The sequence below is a fragment of the Drosophila willistoni genome, assembly GCF_018902025.1.
Source record: "Drosophila willistoni isolate 14030-0811.24 chromosome 2L unlocalized genomic scaffold, UCI_dwil_1.1 Seg168, whole genome shotgun sequence".
Taxonomy (NCBI): Eukaryota; Metazoa; Arthropoda; class Insecta; order Diptera; family Drosophilidae; genus Drosophila; species Drosophila willistoni.
This window is the reverse complement of record NW_025814047.1, coordinates 6,815,984-6,835,900: the sequence shown is the minus strand read 5'-3', so window position 1 is coordinate 6,835,900 and position 19,917 is coordinate 6,815,984. Positions and strand designations below refer to the sequence as shown.

Sequence of the window (19,917 nt, the reverse complement as noted above, 5' to 3'; positions counted from 1 at the left end):
GCTTTGGAAGCAGGTGGAAGAAGAAGAAAATTGTGTCTCGAAGGCACCAAATTCATTTTGCGGAACTTATTAAAAAAACGTGTTAAATTAATAGGTAGATAAAATAAAGGCTTAAAAGAAAAATTCAAGTGTGCAATTTATTATGTTTTCGTAACCACAAAAATCGTTTTGTAATTGATATACAGAAATTTGTCATTTTAAAACAAGGTAAACTGGAAAACAAAATTATGTTGATAGGAAAAAATTCATTGTCCAGAAATGATAAACCGAAACGCAGATTCAAGAAAATTAATAGTTCAAACTCAAAACTTAATTATATATTTCCCCATGAACACTTTTCCTTATAGCTTTTAATTATTTTGGCAGAATGCAGTTTTTTTTCTTTAAAGATAAAGCCCGGTATCCGCAGTATCCAATTATATATATTTTGTTGAACCGATATACATACATACATATATCGGATGCACATCGGCAACCGTTTTCAGTGCTGTTTTTGGTGTGTCTGAGTAATATCTCATTATACCATACACCCACCCATAGGGTAAAATGGTATATTAAAGTCGCCAAATGTAAACAGCCAAGTCGATCTAGCAATGTCCGTAATTCTCTACCTTGTGCAAGCAAATTTGGAAAAGAAGTAGCCAAGTTATGCATATAAACGTTTTTGCATAACACCGTTAATGCATTTGTTATTATAAATATAAAAAAATTTGTTTTACTGGTGTATGGTAAAGCTAAAAGCGTTTTCAGTGAATTTTTCAATATATGGATGGAACTGAAATTACAGTACAGACAAACATTTATTAAAAAAGTAAGTAAGTTCGTCGAAAATGAAGCATTATTATCTGCTATATATTTAGATCCCCGAGATCCCCTGAACTCCATTTTAAATCATGTAAGACGGAGTATGATTAAAGTTTAGTCCTGTTTTCTTAATGTTAGCTCTGCTTTTAGAAGTGTATGTGTGTGTGTTTTTATCTTTTTTATGTAAAACTGTCCTTGTCATACATTAATACCTGATTTAAGTTTTAACTGTAAACAATTAATTACAAGAGTAATTTTCGTTAATATTAAAAGTTCAATCTTCATCGCAGACAATTGATGAAGTTGAAGTGCATACCCACTTCTCATTCTCATTCTTACCAGAAGAAATGTTGCTTTTTTCAGCATTTTTTGATGAAGTGCAGACGGTTCCAGAAACAAGAGAAGAGCCATTTTCTGACAAACTTGTTAAACTTTATTTAGAAGTGGAGACCTTTGCATTAAAAATGTATTGTCGTTCAGCGTTGAAGAAAGATATATTAGATTTTTTCAGAAATGTTAAGCTACACTTGAGTGCGCTGGCACACGTAGTATTGGCCATACGGGAGTAGTCGCCCATACAAACGATAAAGTCACGAACAGTGACTTTTCTCAATAACTTCGTTATTTCCAGAGCTATTTAATACTGGCGAGTTATTTATACCTAAAAACGACTGAACCAAATTTGATCACGATTGAGTGACTATATCATATAGCTTCCAGAACGATCGGTCAAAAACAGTGACTCTTACTTTTTTGTTACTTTTGACGCGATTGCTTTAAAATTAAACATTTGTCAGTTTTACATAAATATTTACCCTTAAGCTACACGAGATTTCAGTGTTGAAAAGTGAAAAAAATCGGCTAAAGCTAAATTTTAGCTTAGAATACAATATTTAGTAGAGCTGGGAATCCATCGATGGTTGCTCCACTCGATATTTTTTCCATCGATGGAAAAAACCATCGATACTATCGATGGTACCATCGAATATTTAAACGAGTTATTCAACATATATATTTTGGTGTCGTTTTTCAATATTACACAGTTTCAAATATTCATATGTCTATAATCATCTATACGAATTATCTAGCGTATAATTTAACTATAAGTTAGCCCTTTATAAATTAATTCAACCAAAAATATATTAAAAAGACTTAAGCTTGTAATTTCTGAAATATTCTTAAATAAAAAAACAAAATGTATAGTTTCAAGATAAAAACAAAAGAGTGACGTCCTAAGTCCAAAAAACGAAAACTAAAAACTCTTTAAGCACAACAAAACAATGGGCGATTTCCAAACTTACTGCTAATAAGAGGTTCTTATTTAAAAAAAAAAAAAAAAAACCAAAAAAAACCTTACAAAAACTTGTCCAATTTACAAGAGGAACTGCCAGGGTTAAATAGGTACTTTGATAGAATAAAAGTAAGTAGACCTGTATGTAAAGAAAGGCAGAAAAAACAATATATTGCAATTTACTTACACCCATGTTGGACCCAAAAAGAAATTCGATATATCGACATCGAAAAATTTCCATCGATTTATCGCACTCCATCGGTTCCATCGATAATATCGATGGTGCCATCGATGGTTTTCCCAGCTCTAATATTTAGTGCTCTGGCAGCCGAATATTGTATTCTAAACTATATTTGTTCTCTAAAATCAAGAAATAAAGCAAACTCAACAATCTTTTCGTTTGTTGAGAATAGTGCGAACAAAAGTTTCAAAAAGCACGCGTATTCGAGTATCCGAAATTTAGCATCTGGCAACACTAACTCAAAATTTGACAGCTTATTTTAGCCGGAAATAGCTACTTTTCGCTATAGTCCCGCTAAAAACATAATTTTTCTTTTGCTAATTACACAAAAACTACAAACTAAACCGCTAAGGCGCACCTGAGGTCGTGCTCGTGGAATTTTTCTCTTTCGTTTGATTCCAAATTTATGTAGTCTAAGCGCGTTTAGGGCCCGAGTAACTTAAGTAATTATTTATTATTTAAAATGCTCCGAAAGTGCACCCTGTGCAAGCTTTGAGAGTTGCCATGTCGTTCCGAAAGGGCATGGAGTAACTGTGTCTGGCAACACGGTGCACATATCACGTGGCCATAAATTCACATTTCCGGTCTTTCACGTTTAGCAATTCGTAACTTATGATGTCTGATGCGAAAAAAAAGTCATCAAAAAAAAACGAAAAACCAAAAACAAAAATGAAGACACCGGAGAAAATCCTTGCCAAACGGTTCGACCAAGGGGACCCTGAAGTTTTGGTGAAATGGCAAGAATTTTCGCTTGAAGAGTGCACGTGGGAACTATTAAGGAACATGGGTTTTTGTATTGGTCTAGTCGCTGATTTTGAAATAGAATGTTATAGAAGAGAGCAAGAGCAGAGACTCTATGCATACTTGCTTCTTCAGTCAAATGGATATGCGAATCCAGATATAAAATCAGAATCATCATCCAGCGATAGTAAATCAAGCTCATCTTCTAGTTCATCCTCCAGTTCATCTGGTAGCTCTTCGTCCAGTTCATCTTCAAGTTCATCTACCAATCCACCAACACTGGCTAATGAAACCGAGTTTAAACAATTGCTAAATACCACATCAGTTCCCAATACAAATGACGTTAATATGGCTTTGCCCAGGGTAAGAAATCTGACGGCACCGCATGCTACAGGGTATATTAATTTATTTCATTTACATCGATTCAGATTACACAGATTCAGAATCATAGCATTCAACCGACAGCCGGTTCGAATGTTACATTAATGAATCCGGAACAGCAGCAACTGGACAAGGTACAAGAGGCAGTGGCTGGGAAACCTTTGTTTCTTCCACAAGCACTATTTCGTAGCCAAAGTGATCAACCCAACTTCAAGTTAGGATCCGAATCCAAATTGGTAAAGCAGACGCCATGTCCTCAATCTTTTTTACCATCCAATCCTAACATAAAGCAGGCCAAGGAGAATGGTTTGCAAACTAATCAGAGGGACTGCAACCAGGACATTGGGACCAGTGTAAGGCAATGTGCGATTGGGCTTGATAAGAAGAATATGCAACCAAGAAAACCAAATATGGGTCTGGCCCTGAAATATAAGGATAAGGAGCAACAGTTCACACAACCTTCGCTTATTCCACCACAAACGATGTTGTGTAGCCAAAGTGATCAACCCAAATTCAAGTTGGGATCCGAATCCAAATTGGTAAAGCAGACGCCATGTCCTCAATCTTTTTTACCATCCAATCCTAACATAAAGCAGGCCAAGGAGAATGGTTTGCAAACTAATCAGAGGGACTGCAACCAGGACATTGGGACCGGTATAAGCCAATGTGCGATTAAGCTTGATAAGAAGAATATGCAACCAAGAAAACCAAATATGGGTCTGGCCCTGAAATATAAGGATAAGGAGCAACAGTTCACACAACCTTCGCTTATTCCACCACAAACGATGTTGTGTAGCCAAAGTGATCAACCCAAATTCAAGTTGGGATCCGAATCCAAATTGGTAAAGCAGACGCCATGTCCTCAATCTTTTTTACCATCCAATCCTAACATAAAGCAGGCCAAGGAGAATGGTTTGCAAACTAATCAGAGGGACTGCAACCAGGACATTGGGACCGGTATAAGCCAATGTGCGATTAAGCTTGATAAGAAGAATATGCAACCAAGAAAACCAAATATGGGTCTGGCCCTGAAATATAAGGATAAGGAGCAACAGTTCACACAACCTTCGCTTATTCCACCACAAACGATGTTGTGTAGCCAAAGTGATCAACCCAAATTCAAGTTGGGATCCGAATCCAAATTGGTAAAGCAGACGCCATGTCCTCAATCTTTTTTACCATCCAATCCTAACATAAAGCAGGCCAAGGAGAATGGTTTGCAAACTAATCAGAGTGGCTGCAACCAGGACATTGGGACCAGTATAAGGCATTGTACGATTAAGCTTGGTAAGATGAATTTTCAACCAGGAGAACCAAATATGGGTCAGGCCATGAAGCAAAAGGAGCATCAGTTCACACAACCTAAACGAATACCTATTCGGCGCGGAACTAGCATTTGCACAAATGGTTCAGAGCATCTGATGACAAAAAATGCTACAAAACATCAACGAAGACACACTCAGCTTGAAACGACCGATTGCTCAATTCAAGCTGAAAATGCATCCCTGTGGTCTAATTTGAGATTCGTGACAAAAAGGACGACGGGTCCTTATGGCTTACAGCGAGCACTACCTCTCGAAAAGGTTATCAGTCATTTTGATTTTGGCAAAAATCTGTTTGCATTTGTTAAGTGGAGAGGCCTAGCAGCGACAGAAGCAGTGCGTCTTGAGGATCTACGTGCACAGCACCCCTATCCTGTCATTGACTACATGGAGAAGCTTAAAATTTACTGCAACTTTTGATTCGGCTCGAGTGAAATTTTCACATTATGGAGCAAGCCAGGCTCTTAAAGATCACTACACATACAACTTAGTCGGTCTATAATATCTGTAAGTCTTCTGATAGAAAAAGTACAAGCCCTAATGTTTTGATTAGTACAAATAAAAGACGTGATCACTTGTAGCCGATTTTAATGCGTTTTTTTTTATATCTTTTGTCTTCAACTTCATTTTGACTACTCTAAATTCACTCGAAAGGATCGAATTGCACCAATCTCCAGCATAAGTATACTTTTTGAATCATTGTAAAATCCTGTATATTTGGGATCCTTTCGTCAATTGATTAGGCACATGTTTATGCATTTCTGCCTGCAATTCGAGTTCAATCACATTTGAATATGGATGCAAATTGCATTTAATTTGTAGTTCCTAAAAAGCTTTGTCAATTTATATGCATCGTGTGTGCAATATGCACCTAAATCCTGTGGCTTTTTGTTGTATAATGTGTGATTATTGCTTTGGCAAATAAGCCAAAAAATGCAATTACAATTTGCGGGACAAATGATTTTGACATTTTAATTAAATGCAGCCATACATGAGTGTGTGTGTATGTGTGTGTGTGTGTGTGGTGATGTCTGTGCGTGAGAATGTGTGCCTGGTAATTATGATTTGGTTTGTTACTAAACAAAGTCGTTGATTTAATTAAAAGTGTGCGATTTATGCAAACAATTATCGTGCAATTAAAGTCACGTGGCCAAACTCACTTACATTAAAAATGGCTCTGTTAGCTAACATTGAAAGGATTCAGGTAAAAAATGAAGGATGTTTATGCTTGGTTTCCACTGCACTTGTTAACAAAAAGAAATTAGATGGATTTGTTCATGGCCAAAACTCTTTTTCTGTAAATCAATTTATATTAAAATCCACATTGGACGTTCTCTTTACAATTTTGGAGAACAACAAGCACAACAAATATTAAAATATTACAAAAAATATCAGTCTAGAACTTTGAAATTTTAGACTGATTGTTGAGGCTCTATGCTGAGCCTGAAATTCACAAGGACCTCAATATTTGCCTAATTAAAGACGCAATGAAAAAAATTTGTGACAGATACCTTAAAGGTCTAAGCGATTATGAAAACAAATTAGCCATTAATCTATTAAACAATAGTCAAATACAAGACTCAAAAGGTATCACGCGCTAGATGTACCTTGTATTTATAAATACATACATATATATGTATAAATGTAAATATATTTATCGTGTATTATGCATTTTGTAAATAATGTAAAAAATAGCTTAAAGACTTTCCATACCAAAGTTGCTCATATATTGCAAAAAAAAAATTATCAATGCACAGAGAAAATCTTCAAGGTATCGCTCTGTCCCTTTTTAATTCGCTATACCCGCAACTTATTTCTTTTTCTTCTTCCCCATGCATATTTTGTAGCGTTGCGTCTGTATGTGTGTGTAAGGGCTCAGCTGTTCTAGTAATTTAGAGCAATGACGTAGTAGGCTGGCGGCAGCATTTGAGCAGAGTTGATTTATATTGACCGTGTATTTATATTTGTGTTCTATATATGCGATATTTTTCAAATTCGGGGAAATTATGTTTTACATTCAAAATTATCTCATTAGAACTTGGTAAGAATACTCCAACCGATATTGAGTATATATGTAACTATATGATATAAATTGGCTAAGGAAAACGCATACGGACCGACGGACGTACAGACGTACATATATGGCTAAATCGACTGGTCTGTTGATGATGATCAGGAACAATCATACTTTATGGGGTCGGAAAAAACTGCGCGTTACAAACATATGACAAATTTTTTTACTAACCTCTGCAATATAATAAACGGATGTCACCATCGAGTTTTTCGACTTGCCATTATCGTAGACACTTTAAACCAGTGTTATTGCTTAATAAGCTTTCCATCTAACCGTATATTGACATGGTTGGTACAAGTCAAATGAAGACATAAAAATGGAATATCTGTTTTTTTCTTGGAAGCCGTCAAGTTCCAGCTACCAAACTGTTTCTGTGTTTCCAACTCAGTCTTTCGACATTGTATTCTGTAAATCATTTCTATACATATGAAAAACCGAATATTAATGTGGCACAAATTTTATCCTTTTTTATACCCTTGCAGAAAGGGTATATGTATTAATTTTGGTCAGAGATGTGTATATATATTCTTGATCAGCATATAGCCATGTCCGTCCGTCCGTCTGGATCAACGCGTTCCTCCTAGACGGGTTTTTTCAATAACTTTGTTATTGAGCGAAATTAAGTGAAATTTTATATTGGTGAGTTTATTACATCTAAAAACGACTGTGACAAATTGGATCAAGATCGGGTGACTATATCCTATAGCTCCCATAGTAACGATCGGTGGAAAACAGTGACTTTTGTCCATAACTTCGTTACTTTTTTTTACTTTTTTAATATTTCTCAGTTAAACACAGCTATTATCGGATGACTATATCGTATAGCTTCCATAGGAACAATCGATGGTAAACAGTGACTTTGTTTAAAAACTTCGTTATTTCCTATGCTAAAATTGTAGGCCGTTCTATTGCAAACATTCGACTTTTAAGGTAGGGAAAAAATAACAAAAAACTGACAAGGGTATACAAACTTTGACGCGATCGAAGTTAGCCCCGGCTCTCTGATTTTTGTTTCTGTTAATTTCCTTTTTGGGTTTAAAATAAATATTGTGATGCTCAATGAAGAGGTAATAAATCCACCAATAATTTGACAATTTTAGTTTTATTATTTTATATAATTTTAGTAAAGTTACTTGGGTAAAAGATGGGGAAAGAAAATACCGAATATTAATGTTATCCACATTATGTACGTACTGGGGCTTCATCAGAAACGATTTGTACGTGCTTTTTCTTGTCTTGGCATCCTTTTTTTGGGCCAACCATTATATATTATATTGTAAGTCTTCGTTGTAGTCCCAATCAGATAAATTATCAGCGATCTCTTTGGTAGACATTCGAGAGAAGCCTTTAGGACGTTCATATAGGGTATCATAATGGCGAGTCATTGAATTAGTCTCTAACCTAATACTTGTACTGATTACTCAGAGTAAGTTATGGTGGATGTTAATCTTGAATGTTAAATTGTATTTTACGTAAATATGTAATGAAAAATCTAGCTCAAATGCTTTTCATTTGTAATTAAGATGTCTCTCATTACGAGCCAGACCCCCTCAGACAATTCTACCCTCCCGTTACCATCATTCGCGAATGATTGCAAGGCATTTGTTAATTAAAAGTAAGCAACAAATATGTTAACAACCAAGAGACTTGGTACATGGAAACACGTGCTAAATAAATACGCAAAGTATACGCCATGTTGCCAGGAAAGCATGAGTTCTCCATGGCCGGCAGGAACCCCATATAACACCTCTGACATTCACCGAAATTGTCGTAAATTCACACACAAGAGGCTTTTCTTTGTTTTGTTTTGTGTGTGTGTGTGTTCGCGTATTTTAATGCATAAAGAAATATACAAAAGAAAACTCTCGAATGCCGTGAAAATATTTCCGGGTGTTTTGTTTATTTTCACATGAAAATAAATGCGTTTAATGTTCTTCGGAAGTTTATGCCTCGTAAAATGAAGTTAATTAGCTTTCTCTTGAGTATGAAATGTGTTTTCGTATCATCATCACATACACAAGGACACAGTGGCACACCGACAAACACACCGACATACAAGTACACACACACACACACACGGTGACAGAGATTTTACCCTATTGGAAATTGAAATTAAACTTTTTGACTCCTATCTCTCTCTCTCTCACCTTCATGTCTCCTGTGAGGCCAGGTTGAATCCTGCGGCAAGCAAATATTTGCCTCAGTTTCAGTTTCCCCAAGGTGGCTAAAACTTCATCAAAAAGCTAGACAAACTACACATACTAAACAACATTTGAGAAAATAGTTTTTCTTTTTACAACATTTATGAAATGTGCACCACAAGCCAAACAATAACTTTCGCTTGCCATGAGGACCTCCCGAAGCCGGATAAGGTCTGTGAAAAACGGAAAAGCGGTAGGTTGAGAGAGGCCTCTAAGCAGCTTAAAACTTGCCCAAATGTGTTTGGAGGGGGGCCCAACAACTGAGCAACAACTCTGACAACTGGGACAACTGACAACTGCCATTTTGAGGAGTGGTAAATATTTGGAAATATAATGAAAGTTCATACACACCACACACCCACACACTCATTTCCTGCACACCACATGTATGTGATATCAGGACACAAGGAATGCAGTTGGATAGCTTTCAAAATGAACATACATAAGTACAGTGGATAACTTTAATTTGAATATTTTTTTGTAAATGTAGTTGGTTCATTTTGGGGTAAGTTCATTCAAAAACGTAGCTTTAAAGCCGAGCAAAGTCGGAAAGACTTTAAGGTTTCCTATATTTGTTTATGTGACTCTTATTGCCGATTGCGCCCCTCAAGGAAGAGGATTGAAATCTGTGAAATAGCAGCCACTCAACGTCCAGGAAGTGCATCTATACGGTAATTGTCACATGTAAGAGTTGAATAGAAATGCTTGAGTCCTGTAAGGGCTAAAAGCTCGATCAACAGCAAAAGCTAACTCAGTCTGGTCTGTAAGTCGGATTGAAAACGTAGTTTTAAAACGTTCAATTGCAATCTGAATATTTTAGTATGCTCCTTCCGCTCCGGAATCCAATTTGGTACTAACTTCTATCGGCTACAAATTTTCTTAAACATTGTATTACAATTAAGCAAAATTATAATTGTTTGTAACCAGAAATGAAGTAAGTTGTCTCGCCGACTTAGGTATACCATATACCAGTAAAGCAAATATATCAAATTTATTAAGCAAATGCATTTTCACATGCTTTTGACAAGCGTATCTTAGTATCTCTCTCACTCAAGCATACGAGCACCCTAGCGCCCCCATCTACTTACGACCAACTCCGGCCTTGTGGAAAAATGTATATATGCATAACTTGGCTATTTTTTGTCCAATTTGAATCAAATTTGGTATGTTGCTGGATATTAGTATCAAATTTTAGTGCGCCTAATTTGATCGCACAAGGTAGAAAATTACGGGAGATAATCGGGTTTTTCAAATTACGGGGGCCAACTTGCGACACTCTGAGCTTGCTAATTTTAAGACTTTAAATAGCCATTCCCGATATATTTATCTAGTAGACCCATGCCCATGTACTAACATACAAATGTATGTATGTCTATATGTACACACATATGTGTGTGTATGTACATATGTCTTATTACCACCACATCAGTAACGTTTCCACTAAATTGAACCTAGTCGGTGGCTCAGTGGAGACCTACTAAATCTACAATTCTGTTGTTCTCGAGTTCGAACCCCGACGTAGGTCGAGTTTCCCCCTGATGAAGCAATACTAAAAAGTAGTTCCGTTTGGGATAAAGGAAACGATTGTGGATAACGAATAATTTTTTTCACATGAAGATTTATGTTCCAAAATTCGATTGACCAAAACAAAGTTTTCGAGTAACTGGCAGATTCTTTCGTTGCCACGGTCAAATGCTGCGGTTGAGATACTATTCAGCCAAATGAATATTTCAAAACCAATTTGCGCAACAAAATGAGCTTAAAAACTTTGAACGCAATATTAAGCAACAGGTTTGTTTTTGAAATTTTAAATTATTTAATATATACAAAGGACTGCGATGTGATGGCAAATGTTGTCATAATTACAGTCTGCCAACACAGTACCTAAAAGAAATTAAATCATCCGCCAAATATGCGGAATCAATAAATGAAGTTGATGAAATAATTTCGTTACTTTCATAAAATTAAAAAATCAATTATTTTTGTGTTTTTAATGGTTAGTTTAATTTTGAGCTTTTTTTTAATCTTTAGCTTATTCTAGCTTGTTTTTTTCTTCAATCTAGCTTGTGGTGTCTCTCAAAATCTGGCAACACTATTCGTGGCACGAACAGACTCTAGTAGAGGTGGAGAACTATCGATAGTAGGCACCATCGATAGTGCCATCGATTGTTCTCCACCTCTACTCGGAAGCGTATAAATACTGCTTCAAGACTTCAAAGTAGTTCATTCATTACTTGCATCCGCCGGGATAACATCTTATTTTTTTCTTTTTCTTTTATTTCTTTTAAAATATTGCATTAATGGAATCTTGCTATGCTACTTCAATTATGTTCCATTTTTTTTCTTTTTAAATCTCCATTTAAAGAGACAACTTTGAAATATTTTATTTGCTTCATTCGCTTATAAATTCCTTCTGATTCTAGTTCTACGTCTTAATTCGCATTCGGGTTTAAAGTGCGGCAATGTATAAGTATCATTTTTCTGATAACAATAGTGACAATGGCTATATTTTGCACCGCTGTATCCCATATGTAATTCTTATCCAAAAAAGAGATATTTCCTTCAGATGGTCTACTATTTTCCCTAAATTAAAGCTGCTCATAGTTGAGGATATTTTTTGTCCTTAGAGCACTTTTTACTTTTTTAACAATTTCAGCCTTCTTTAGCGTCCACTTTACGCCATTTCGCCATTGGGAATCGTTTTGTTTTTTAACTGAGTTCTGGAAAATGGTTTATTAACTCAACGTTTCTTCACTTGTTTTTTCTCTTGAAATAAATCCATTACTATCTCATGACAGTTATCGACAACTATTGCCTATAATAATCAGATACTGCGTTAAACTATATTTAAGTTTTTTGGATACCTGCGACCATTCAGTTCGCTCCTTTTCCGGGTTGCTTTTGCCATTTATGAAAATTTAACGAGGTGGACGGCTGAATCCGGTTTTTGACTTTTGCTTTAAAAATGTAGATGATGTGTAAATTTAACTGTTTTTTTTTTTTTGGTTTTTTATTCCATTCAGTAGATTTTGTCTTCGAGTCGTCCGATAGCGTCAGTTATTTGTGTGGTCATCAAATTATTCTTCTCCATAGAAGACGCTGTTGAAAATTGTAAGATATATCAATTGTATTAAGCTACATGTAGTCATCCTTATCGAATTGATAATTTTTTAAATGCTACGAACTCATAACAGACATATTGGTATGCGTATGCATGTAACGTGCAATTCTATATGTATATGTACCTATAATAGAAGCATGTACAAATTAGAAGAGCTTTAATTGGGTCTTTTTATTTTATATCTGTTATTTCATTTCATAATTTTCCTTATTTGCGTGGCACTCGATCTTAATGTGCATTTTAATGTACAAGGTATATTAAATGCTTTCATTAATTAATCTGGCGACGGTCACTGAAATTTGTACAGTGATAGTGATACTCATTTAATGTATGTATTTTGAATATTTTGACCGCTTTTCTGGTAACTTACTAATTTTATGCCGCGACCCTCCTGGATGAACGTTCGATACGATTATGCAGATTGAACCTGGGAAGATTCTTACCAATTCTCCGTTTTTTTCGCTTCTAGAAGCTCCGTAGTACAGCTGCTCCCAGGATAGATTTGATGTATCCTCCTTACGTTTAACTGCTCATTCTTTATTGGGATCAGCGGATAACTTTTTGTTGCTCTTACTTTTGGCGCTGCCAGCAGGACATTAACGATTGCCAGTTAAAGAACCAGCCGTAGACTTTTTGAAGGCAATCTTAGGCTTGCTGGCGTTACCGGAGCTCTTTTTCAGTGCGAAATATGAAAGTTAGTTTTAGTTAAGTTGCATTTTCCCTATTTAAAAATTTTTAAATTGAAGGCATTAAATTAGACATTTCTGCCCTTTTTATAATGAAAATGAAGTAACTAAGTCGTCTCGCCGACTTAGGTATACACCAGTAAAGCAAATATTTCAAATTTATTAAGCAAATGCATTTTCACATGCTTTTGACAAGCGTATCTAAGTATCGCGCTCACTCAAGCATACGAGCACCCTAGCGCCCCCACCTACTTACGGCCAACTCCGGCCTTGTGGAAAAATGTATGTATATATGCATAACTTGGCTATTTTTTGTCCAATTTGAATCAAATTTGGTATTTTGCTGGATATTAGTATCAAATTTTAGTGCGTAGAAAATTAAGGGAGATAATCGAGTTTTTTCAAATTACGGGGGCAAAAAGGGACGTGGCAAAATCTTTACACATACATAATGTGCGCATTTACTGAACAAATATACATACTAAATATGGTGTCTCTAGCTAGTAAAGTTTTTGAGATAAACACTTTTTTAAGATTGCGGGGGCGGAAAGGGGCGTGGCAAAAATTTGAAATAAACTTGATCACTTTACATACTACACGACTCTGCATACCAAATTTGGTGGCTCAAGGCTAGATTGACTCGGCTTTTGATCCTGATTAGGAATATATATACTTTATGGGGTCGGAGAAGCTTTCTTCTGCCTGTTACATACATTTTGGCGACTTTAATATACCATTTCACCCTTTGGGTGTTTATATTTTATTAACTTATTCGGTTGTATGAATTTAAAAAACTATCGATTTACTTGGTGTATGTAATTTAATAATTTACAAATATACATATATATGTTTACATCAGTATAGCCTTTTAACCTGTGAATGACTTTTGATTTCGAATAAGAAAAGTTATAAATAGTTACAATAATATTCTGTATATTCTTTTTAAAAGTGCCCTTGTTACATACAAATATTCAGTATCAAATCACGCTTTTCTGGATAAATTTAATATTATTCTTTTAAAACACAGTTTGTATAGTTATTTACGGAATTCTTCGAGCTTAAGTTCTTAAATTTTTGATTAAGACCCACACTTAAATTAATTATACATTCAAATCGTAAACACAATTCAAATTAACCAACCAACTAACTAACCATCCATTTAATAATTTCGCTTAATTTTCCGTTGTTCTAAAGTTGGGATATCAGAATAGGAATTTTTTTTATTGGAATACATTACACCTTGAGGAAAACTAATTTCTATTACGAATTTTGTGAGTAATTATAATTATTATATTTAAATAATTTTTCGTGGTGCTCTGCTTTGTTAAAAAGACTGTGACCCAATAATCTACGGAAATCGTGGTAAGTAATTATTGTGGAAAATCAGTTTTTACAAGAAAGGAAAAAAAAAACTCTTTTAAAGTAAATTATTATTCAAAACAACTTTTTACAAAATTTTTCAGAAGGTTTGAAATGACTATTTAGTAAAGTAGATGTTTGTAACGCACATGAAGTATATATATTCTTGATCAGCATGAGAAGCTGAGTCGATATAGCCATGTCCGTCTGCGTATGCGTTTTACTCAGCTATCGGGCTGAAATTTTTATACACTTGCAAAAAGGGTATATAAATTTTGGCCAGAAGCCGGCAACGCATAGAAGAAAGCATATTTATATATTCTTGATCAGCACCACGAGACGAGTTCAAATAGCCATGTCCGTCCGTCTGACCGTCTCTCCGTCCGTCTGGATCAGCGCAAACTCCTTCTAGACCGTAATAGCTACAGAGCTGAAATTTCATGAAGGCTTGTATATAGTGCACAGTTTGTATATCTCGGATTCAGCCGGATCGAGACTAACAACCGACTGTGCCAAATTTGATCAAGTTCGGGTGACTATATCATATAGCTACCATAGGACCGATCGCTCGAAAACAGTGACTTTTGTCAATAACTTCGTTACTTTTGAAGCAATTGTCAAAAAAATTTATGTTTCTCAGTTTAGCATAACTATTAGTGACTGTGTCGAATTTGATACAATCGGGCGACTATATCATATAGTTCCCATAGGAACAATCGGTGGTGAACAGTGATTTTTATGAATATCTTTGTTATTTCGTTATTTACACAAAAAACTTGCTCTCTGGTTTTCTGTACTTTTTATTACCTACGTGAGATAAAGTATGAAAATCTCTTGGATCGGACCACTATATCATACAGTGTCATAGGGAAAGTATCCGAAATTAGCTTCTTTGTTATTTTTTAAAATTAAATTTCCCATGGCATTAAAAAAGTAGAAGTGATTTGACGAATTCTTGCCACTTTTCTTCATTTATCCTTTTTTCCGCAGTTATCCTTTTATAATTGATCTTAAATATTTTGGTTGCCAAAAGCCTTTCGTTAAAATCAATTTTGTTTTTCGATGATAAAACAAAATCAATTTTCCACACACATCTAAACACATGTGTGTGTGTGTGTGTGTGTGTGTGTGGTGCGATATCCTCTTGTCTGTATGTCTGGCACGTGTCTAAATACATTGCGAAAAAATGTCAAAAGTCACGTTTCAGTGTTTTCTTTCGATTTTATTATTGTTCTCTCGGTTGAATTTTTTTTTGTTTTTTGCATGTCATGTTAGAAGTTTTAACAACAACTACGTGACTATCATCAAACATTTCTTAATTTTCCTCTTATTTTTCTTCTGTTTTTTTTGTGGCAATAATCATAACAATGAAATAAAACTTCAACTTGTCCAACTAATTCAATTACAATTGCAATTGCAAAAATAAAACCCCCCAAAAAAAGTGACACAAAACAAATATTCAAATTCCACTTAGTCCATATCCCATGATCCTTTACGCCAGTTCCAGTTTGAGTTTCGGTGCAATCGTCTGTGGCTAATCGTTAGCTATTTGCTTACCCGACTACATACACATACATAGATAGATAGATAGATAGACCAACCGTCTGGTTGGCTGGCTGGCTGCTATCCCCCATACTCGTCCTCATCTATATTCACATCCAAATCCATTGCTAAATTCACATTCGCATAGCCAGACAAAGCCCATAAATTAGGCAGTTGCTAAGTGCTTCGATGTTTGGGGGCGGCTCCTCTGAGTTCCATAGCTTGGTGTGGTTTGGTCTGGTCTGGTCTGGTCTCGTCGGGTTTGGTCTGGTTTGGCCTGGTCTGGTCTTGCCTGCTTTGGCATTCGAGTTCCGGCCAACTACCGAACTCCATTGTGTGTTTCGTGAGTAAAGATTTATATTTTGGTCCACACTTTCTTTTCACGCCCAACATTTTCAAATGGCATAAAAACCATGTCTCAGCATCGTATGCCCATTGTGTCCCAATGTCTAATGAAAGTTTTTGCCATAAATTTCATAGATATAAAATATCTAAATCAACATAAAAAAAAACTTTAAATTTCCTTCCTTCTTACGAGAGTAGGCTCAAAAGTAAACCCCACAAAAAAAGGCTTCTACCCCAATACAAAAGCTTAAAAAGAGAAAGATTTCCTCCAAGGTTTGTCATCAGGATCAGGACTTAATGAGATTTGGACTAACCGTTAATTAATAGAAATCTAAAGGGCTTAGAGTTAGTATCTGTGAAGTTTTAAGATAATTCTATGTGCGAATGAATAGTTTCACTTCCACCCTCGTTTTTAAATTTGGGGTAACTTAGTTGAGAAACGAAGTGTTTCCATTTAATTTGCATGTGGAATTTTCTATCAACTTTTTATAAAAATATTATGCAGGAAATACGAAATTCTCTGGATTTTATTGCCAGCAATTAGTTAAATGAAAATGAAAAATCAAAATGAAAATATGCAGGTTAGATTTCATTCTGTAATTGTGTGTGTATGTGTGTGTGTGTGTGTGTGTGTGTGTGTGTGGGAGAGGGGCGTAATGTCTATTTTCGTTTTGTGTGATTTTTCATTGAAAACCCAACTGAACTCAACTCAATTCAACTCAATTATCACATATTCAGCAGTCAAGAGGCTTGTCCTTCGCATTTGATTCAGCCAGGAAATTGGCTGACTGAACTGAGGACTCATGTCATGGTTACGCTTAGGGTTTTATGCTTGTGAGCCAAATGTTAATTAAAAGGCCAAGACAAAGGAACAGAGACAGGACGCAGGCCAAGCAGTAAAAAGGGATTTCGATTATATTTTTCTTCGTAAGGTATAGATAGCTGGGCACAAAAGCCATCCAGAGTTTTAGTGAAACAGACAGAGACACAAATAAGTGAGAACTGCGATGAGATACAGAGAAAGACACAGAGAGAGAGAAAGATAGAGAGAGATTTCATATAGATTCTCAAAATTACCCACAAGTGTGGGCTACACCAAAAACACAAAAAGGAAAGGAAAAAAGTTCGTTTGCTGTTTTTATACCCATTAGCCTACAACCAGGATATATTTGGTTCAACTATGTGTCAGGACCTGTCAGACCACAACAAAATTTAATACAAAGTCGGAAAAGTTTGTAGACTCCCATTAAATAAATATTACGCGCAGTTTCCAAATCAAATCAAACTTCTATGGATTCATTTAAACTGTATTTTCGATATCCTTAAAACTATTAAAAATTTAAATATATTTTACGTATAACAAGGATTATTATTAGAAAATTGAATATTTTAAAAAGTAATTAACGAATAAAATTATTCAAAAAGTTTATACTCAAACTAAACAACATAGATGGGCATGGACTAAAGTCATTGTCATAATTATTATTTAATGAAAAATGTGCCTTTAGTCTGTGTTTAACCTGGACTCCCTTAGGCTTCATTCAAGAAAACAATGTAATCATAATAATATAAGAAAAGTACAAAAAATGTGTGAATCTTGTCAGTTTAAAATAATAGATTATAATATGTCTCACATATAATTTCTCATGTTATTATATTATTTCATAATTAAAATTTTTGGAGATGTAGGTATTACAATTTGGGGCTGATTCAAGGTTTAATGAAGAATTGACATGTGGACAAATGATGGAGTAAGGATAAATGGCTTGGATTTCGGTTTTTGTGTTGTTTGATTTGCATTCTTTTACACTTTTGGATAAAAAACCCAATTTATTATAAATATATTATAATTAATCTAAAAAAGTAAATGGTTAATAGAATTATCTAAGAATTTAATATGGTGGGTGCTCCAGTTTAGAGATCAATACGGATCGTGCAGTACTTCGTAGACCACAATATTTTTCCAAAAGTCTTCGAACTTTGTGGCTTAAAATCGTTAAAGATATTTCCCGGTCTCATTAATATTTAGACAATTTAAAATATTCTAGCTCAGATTCCGTCTCTTATTTCCTCGTAGTCTTTTCCACTTTGAGTAAACGTTGTCTTTGGCAACAAGTCCAAAAGTGTTTATGGAACCCCTGAATTCAAAAGTTAAAGTGAGTAAGAGAATATTGCTGTTCGGCACAGCTATCCCTTTTGAAAATTGCCCCCATTTTAATATATTTTCAAACAATATTACCTAAACTATGATTTATGAAATTAAAGAAGGAGAGAATAAAATAAAAAACAAAGCGTTAATATAGCTTTGTTTAAATAAATTTTGGCCTATTATATACAAATCTCATAAAGCTATTTCCTTAACTGCCAAATGATTCTAGAGCCTAGGATTAATTTAGGAAATCCCATGTTACAGGTTTAAATTGCTCTAAGATTTCTTTTATATTTTCGTCACTTTAAAGCAGTAAGATAAGGAAAAAGTTTTGTTAGTTATGTACAACTTTTTATCAAAAATTTACCCTTATGAGAAGCTTACGATATTTATATTGAAATATATCTTTATGTATCTGTGTTGTGTGTCTTAGAAACCAATGAGATGATGGTTAGGATGAAATGCAATTTTCGAGAAGCAGAAATTAATGGTCAAACTAAAGTCGAACATAGTTACTTACATATATGCATTTCGCTTTTTTCCTTTACTTTTTTGTCCTCTTTCTATTTGAATTGCTTTGCTCTGGTACACACACACACACACACACACACACTCATAGAGACTTTTAATTACACTGCACATTTTGCACTTCAACTGCAGGTAACAGAGACACTTTTGAGAAGCGGGCGAGTTGATGCGACTAGTGGTGGGTGTTGGGTGGGTGTTGGGAATGAGGGGCAGCATTCATGCCACGTTGCACAAATACAAACCAAATCCAAGGCACACACTTACACTCTCTCACAAACTATGTGACACATACGCAACCTTGGATCTGTCGTTACAATATAAAGTCTTGTATGTATGTACTATATGTACGCTTACAAGTGTCAAAATAGAATCCAAAAATTGTGCAATTTAAATTCAAAACAATTTGTATTGCGTCACACCTGCTACTTCACTTTAAATTCATTTCTCTGTTTCTGTTTTTTTTTGTTTTTCGTTCGGGGTTTCTTTTACTTACTTCTTCTCTTTTGGCCATATTTTGTTTCATTTCGCTGTGCTTTTGCCCTGTCCAGTGTCGTGTCGTGTCGAGGGCGCGGACAGGGCATTTTTCTTAATTTTTCAGCGTTTTATTTTGATGAGAGAAGTCATTTATTTTCATTGCCCCCCGCGAAATCCCTGAGCCATGCGAGTCCCAAACGCAGCTGCTAAAAATTTAAATGAAATTTAAGCAATGAATTTAATGAATAAAATTTTACCAAAGCATTTGCCACTGACTTTTCACGTACCAAATAAACCGAAAACAAAAATAATATTTGCCATGTCCCACTGACTTGACAATTTTTGATATCAAGCATACGCCATGTGGTAGATGGAGATAGAACTAAAATGAAATCAATTATATGTATTTTATTTAAACAATTCTGCGAACCACGTTGACCACAAACAAATAAATGCTTTTAATGGTGGTCAATCGAAAATTTGTGCAGATATAATTTCCAACAACATTTTCAACATTTTATGTCATCGCAATCACAAAACATAATCATGTTTGATATATATATTTATAGAGTTATAAGTATATATGTGTATCTAGTTCAATAGGAATTCTTTTCACAATCTTTGCCCCGTTTTAACCGAAGCAACGGAGGACCACCTT

At 35.0% G+C, this 19,917-nt stretch overlaps 1 protein-coding gene across 1 annotated transcript; it reads left to right on the top strand.

The window, feature by feature from the left end:
• The first annotated feature begins 2,926 nt into the window (after positions 1-2,926).
• On the top strand, positions 2,927-5,365 carry LOC6642200 (kinesin-related protein 8). Its single transcript, XM_002065663.4, has 2 exons — positions 2,927-3,440; positions 3,506-5,365. Exons 1-2 carry the CDS (start codon positions 2,949-2,951, stop codon positions 5,198-5,200), a joined length of 2,187 nt encoding a protein of 728 aa, XP_002065699.3. The 5' UTR covers positions 2,927-2,948; the 3' UTR covers positions 5,201-5,365.
• The last annotated feature ends 14,552 nt before the right edge of the window (positions 5,366-19,917 follow it).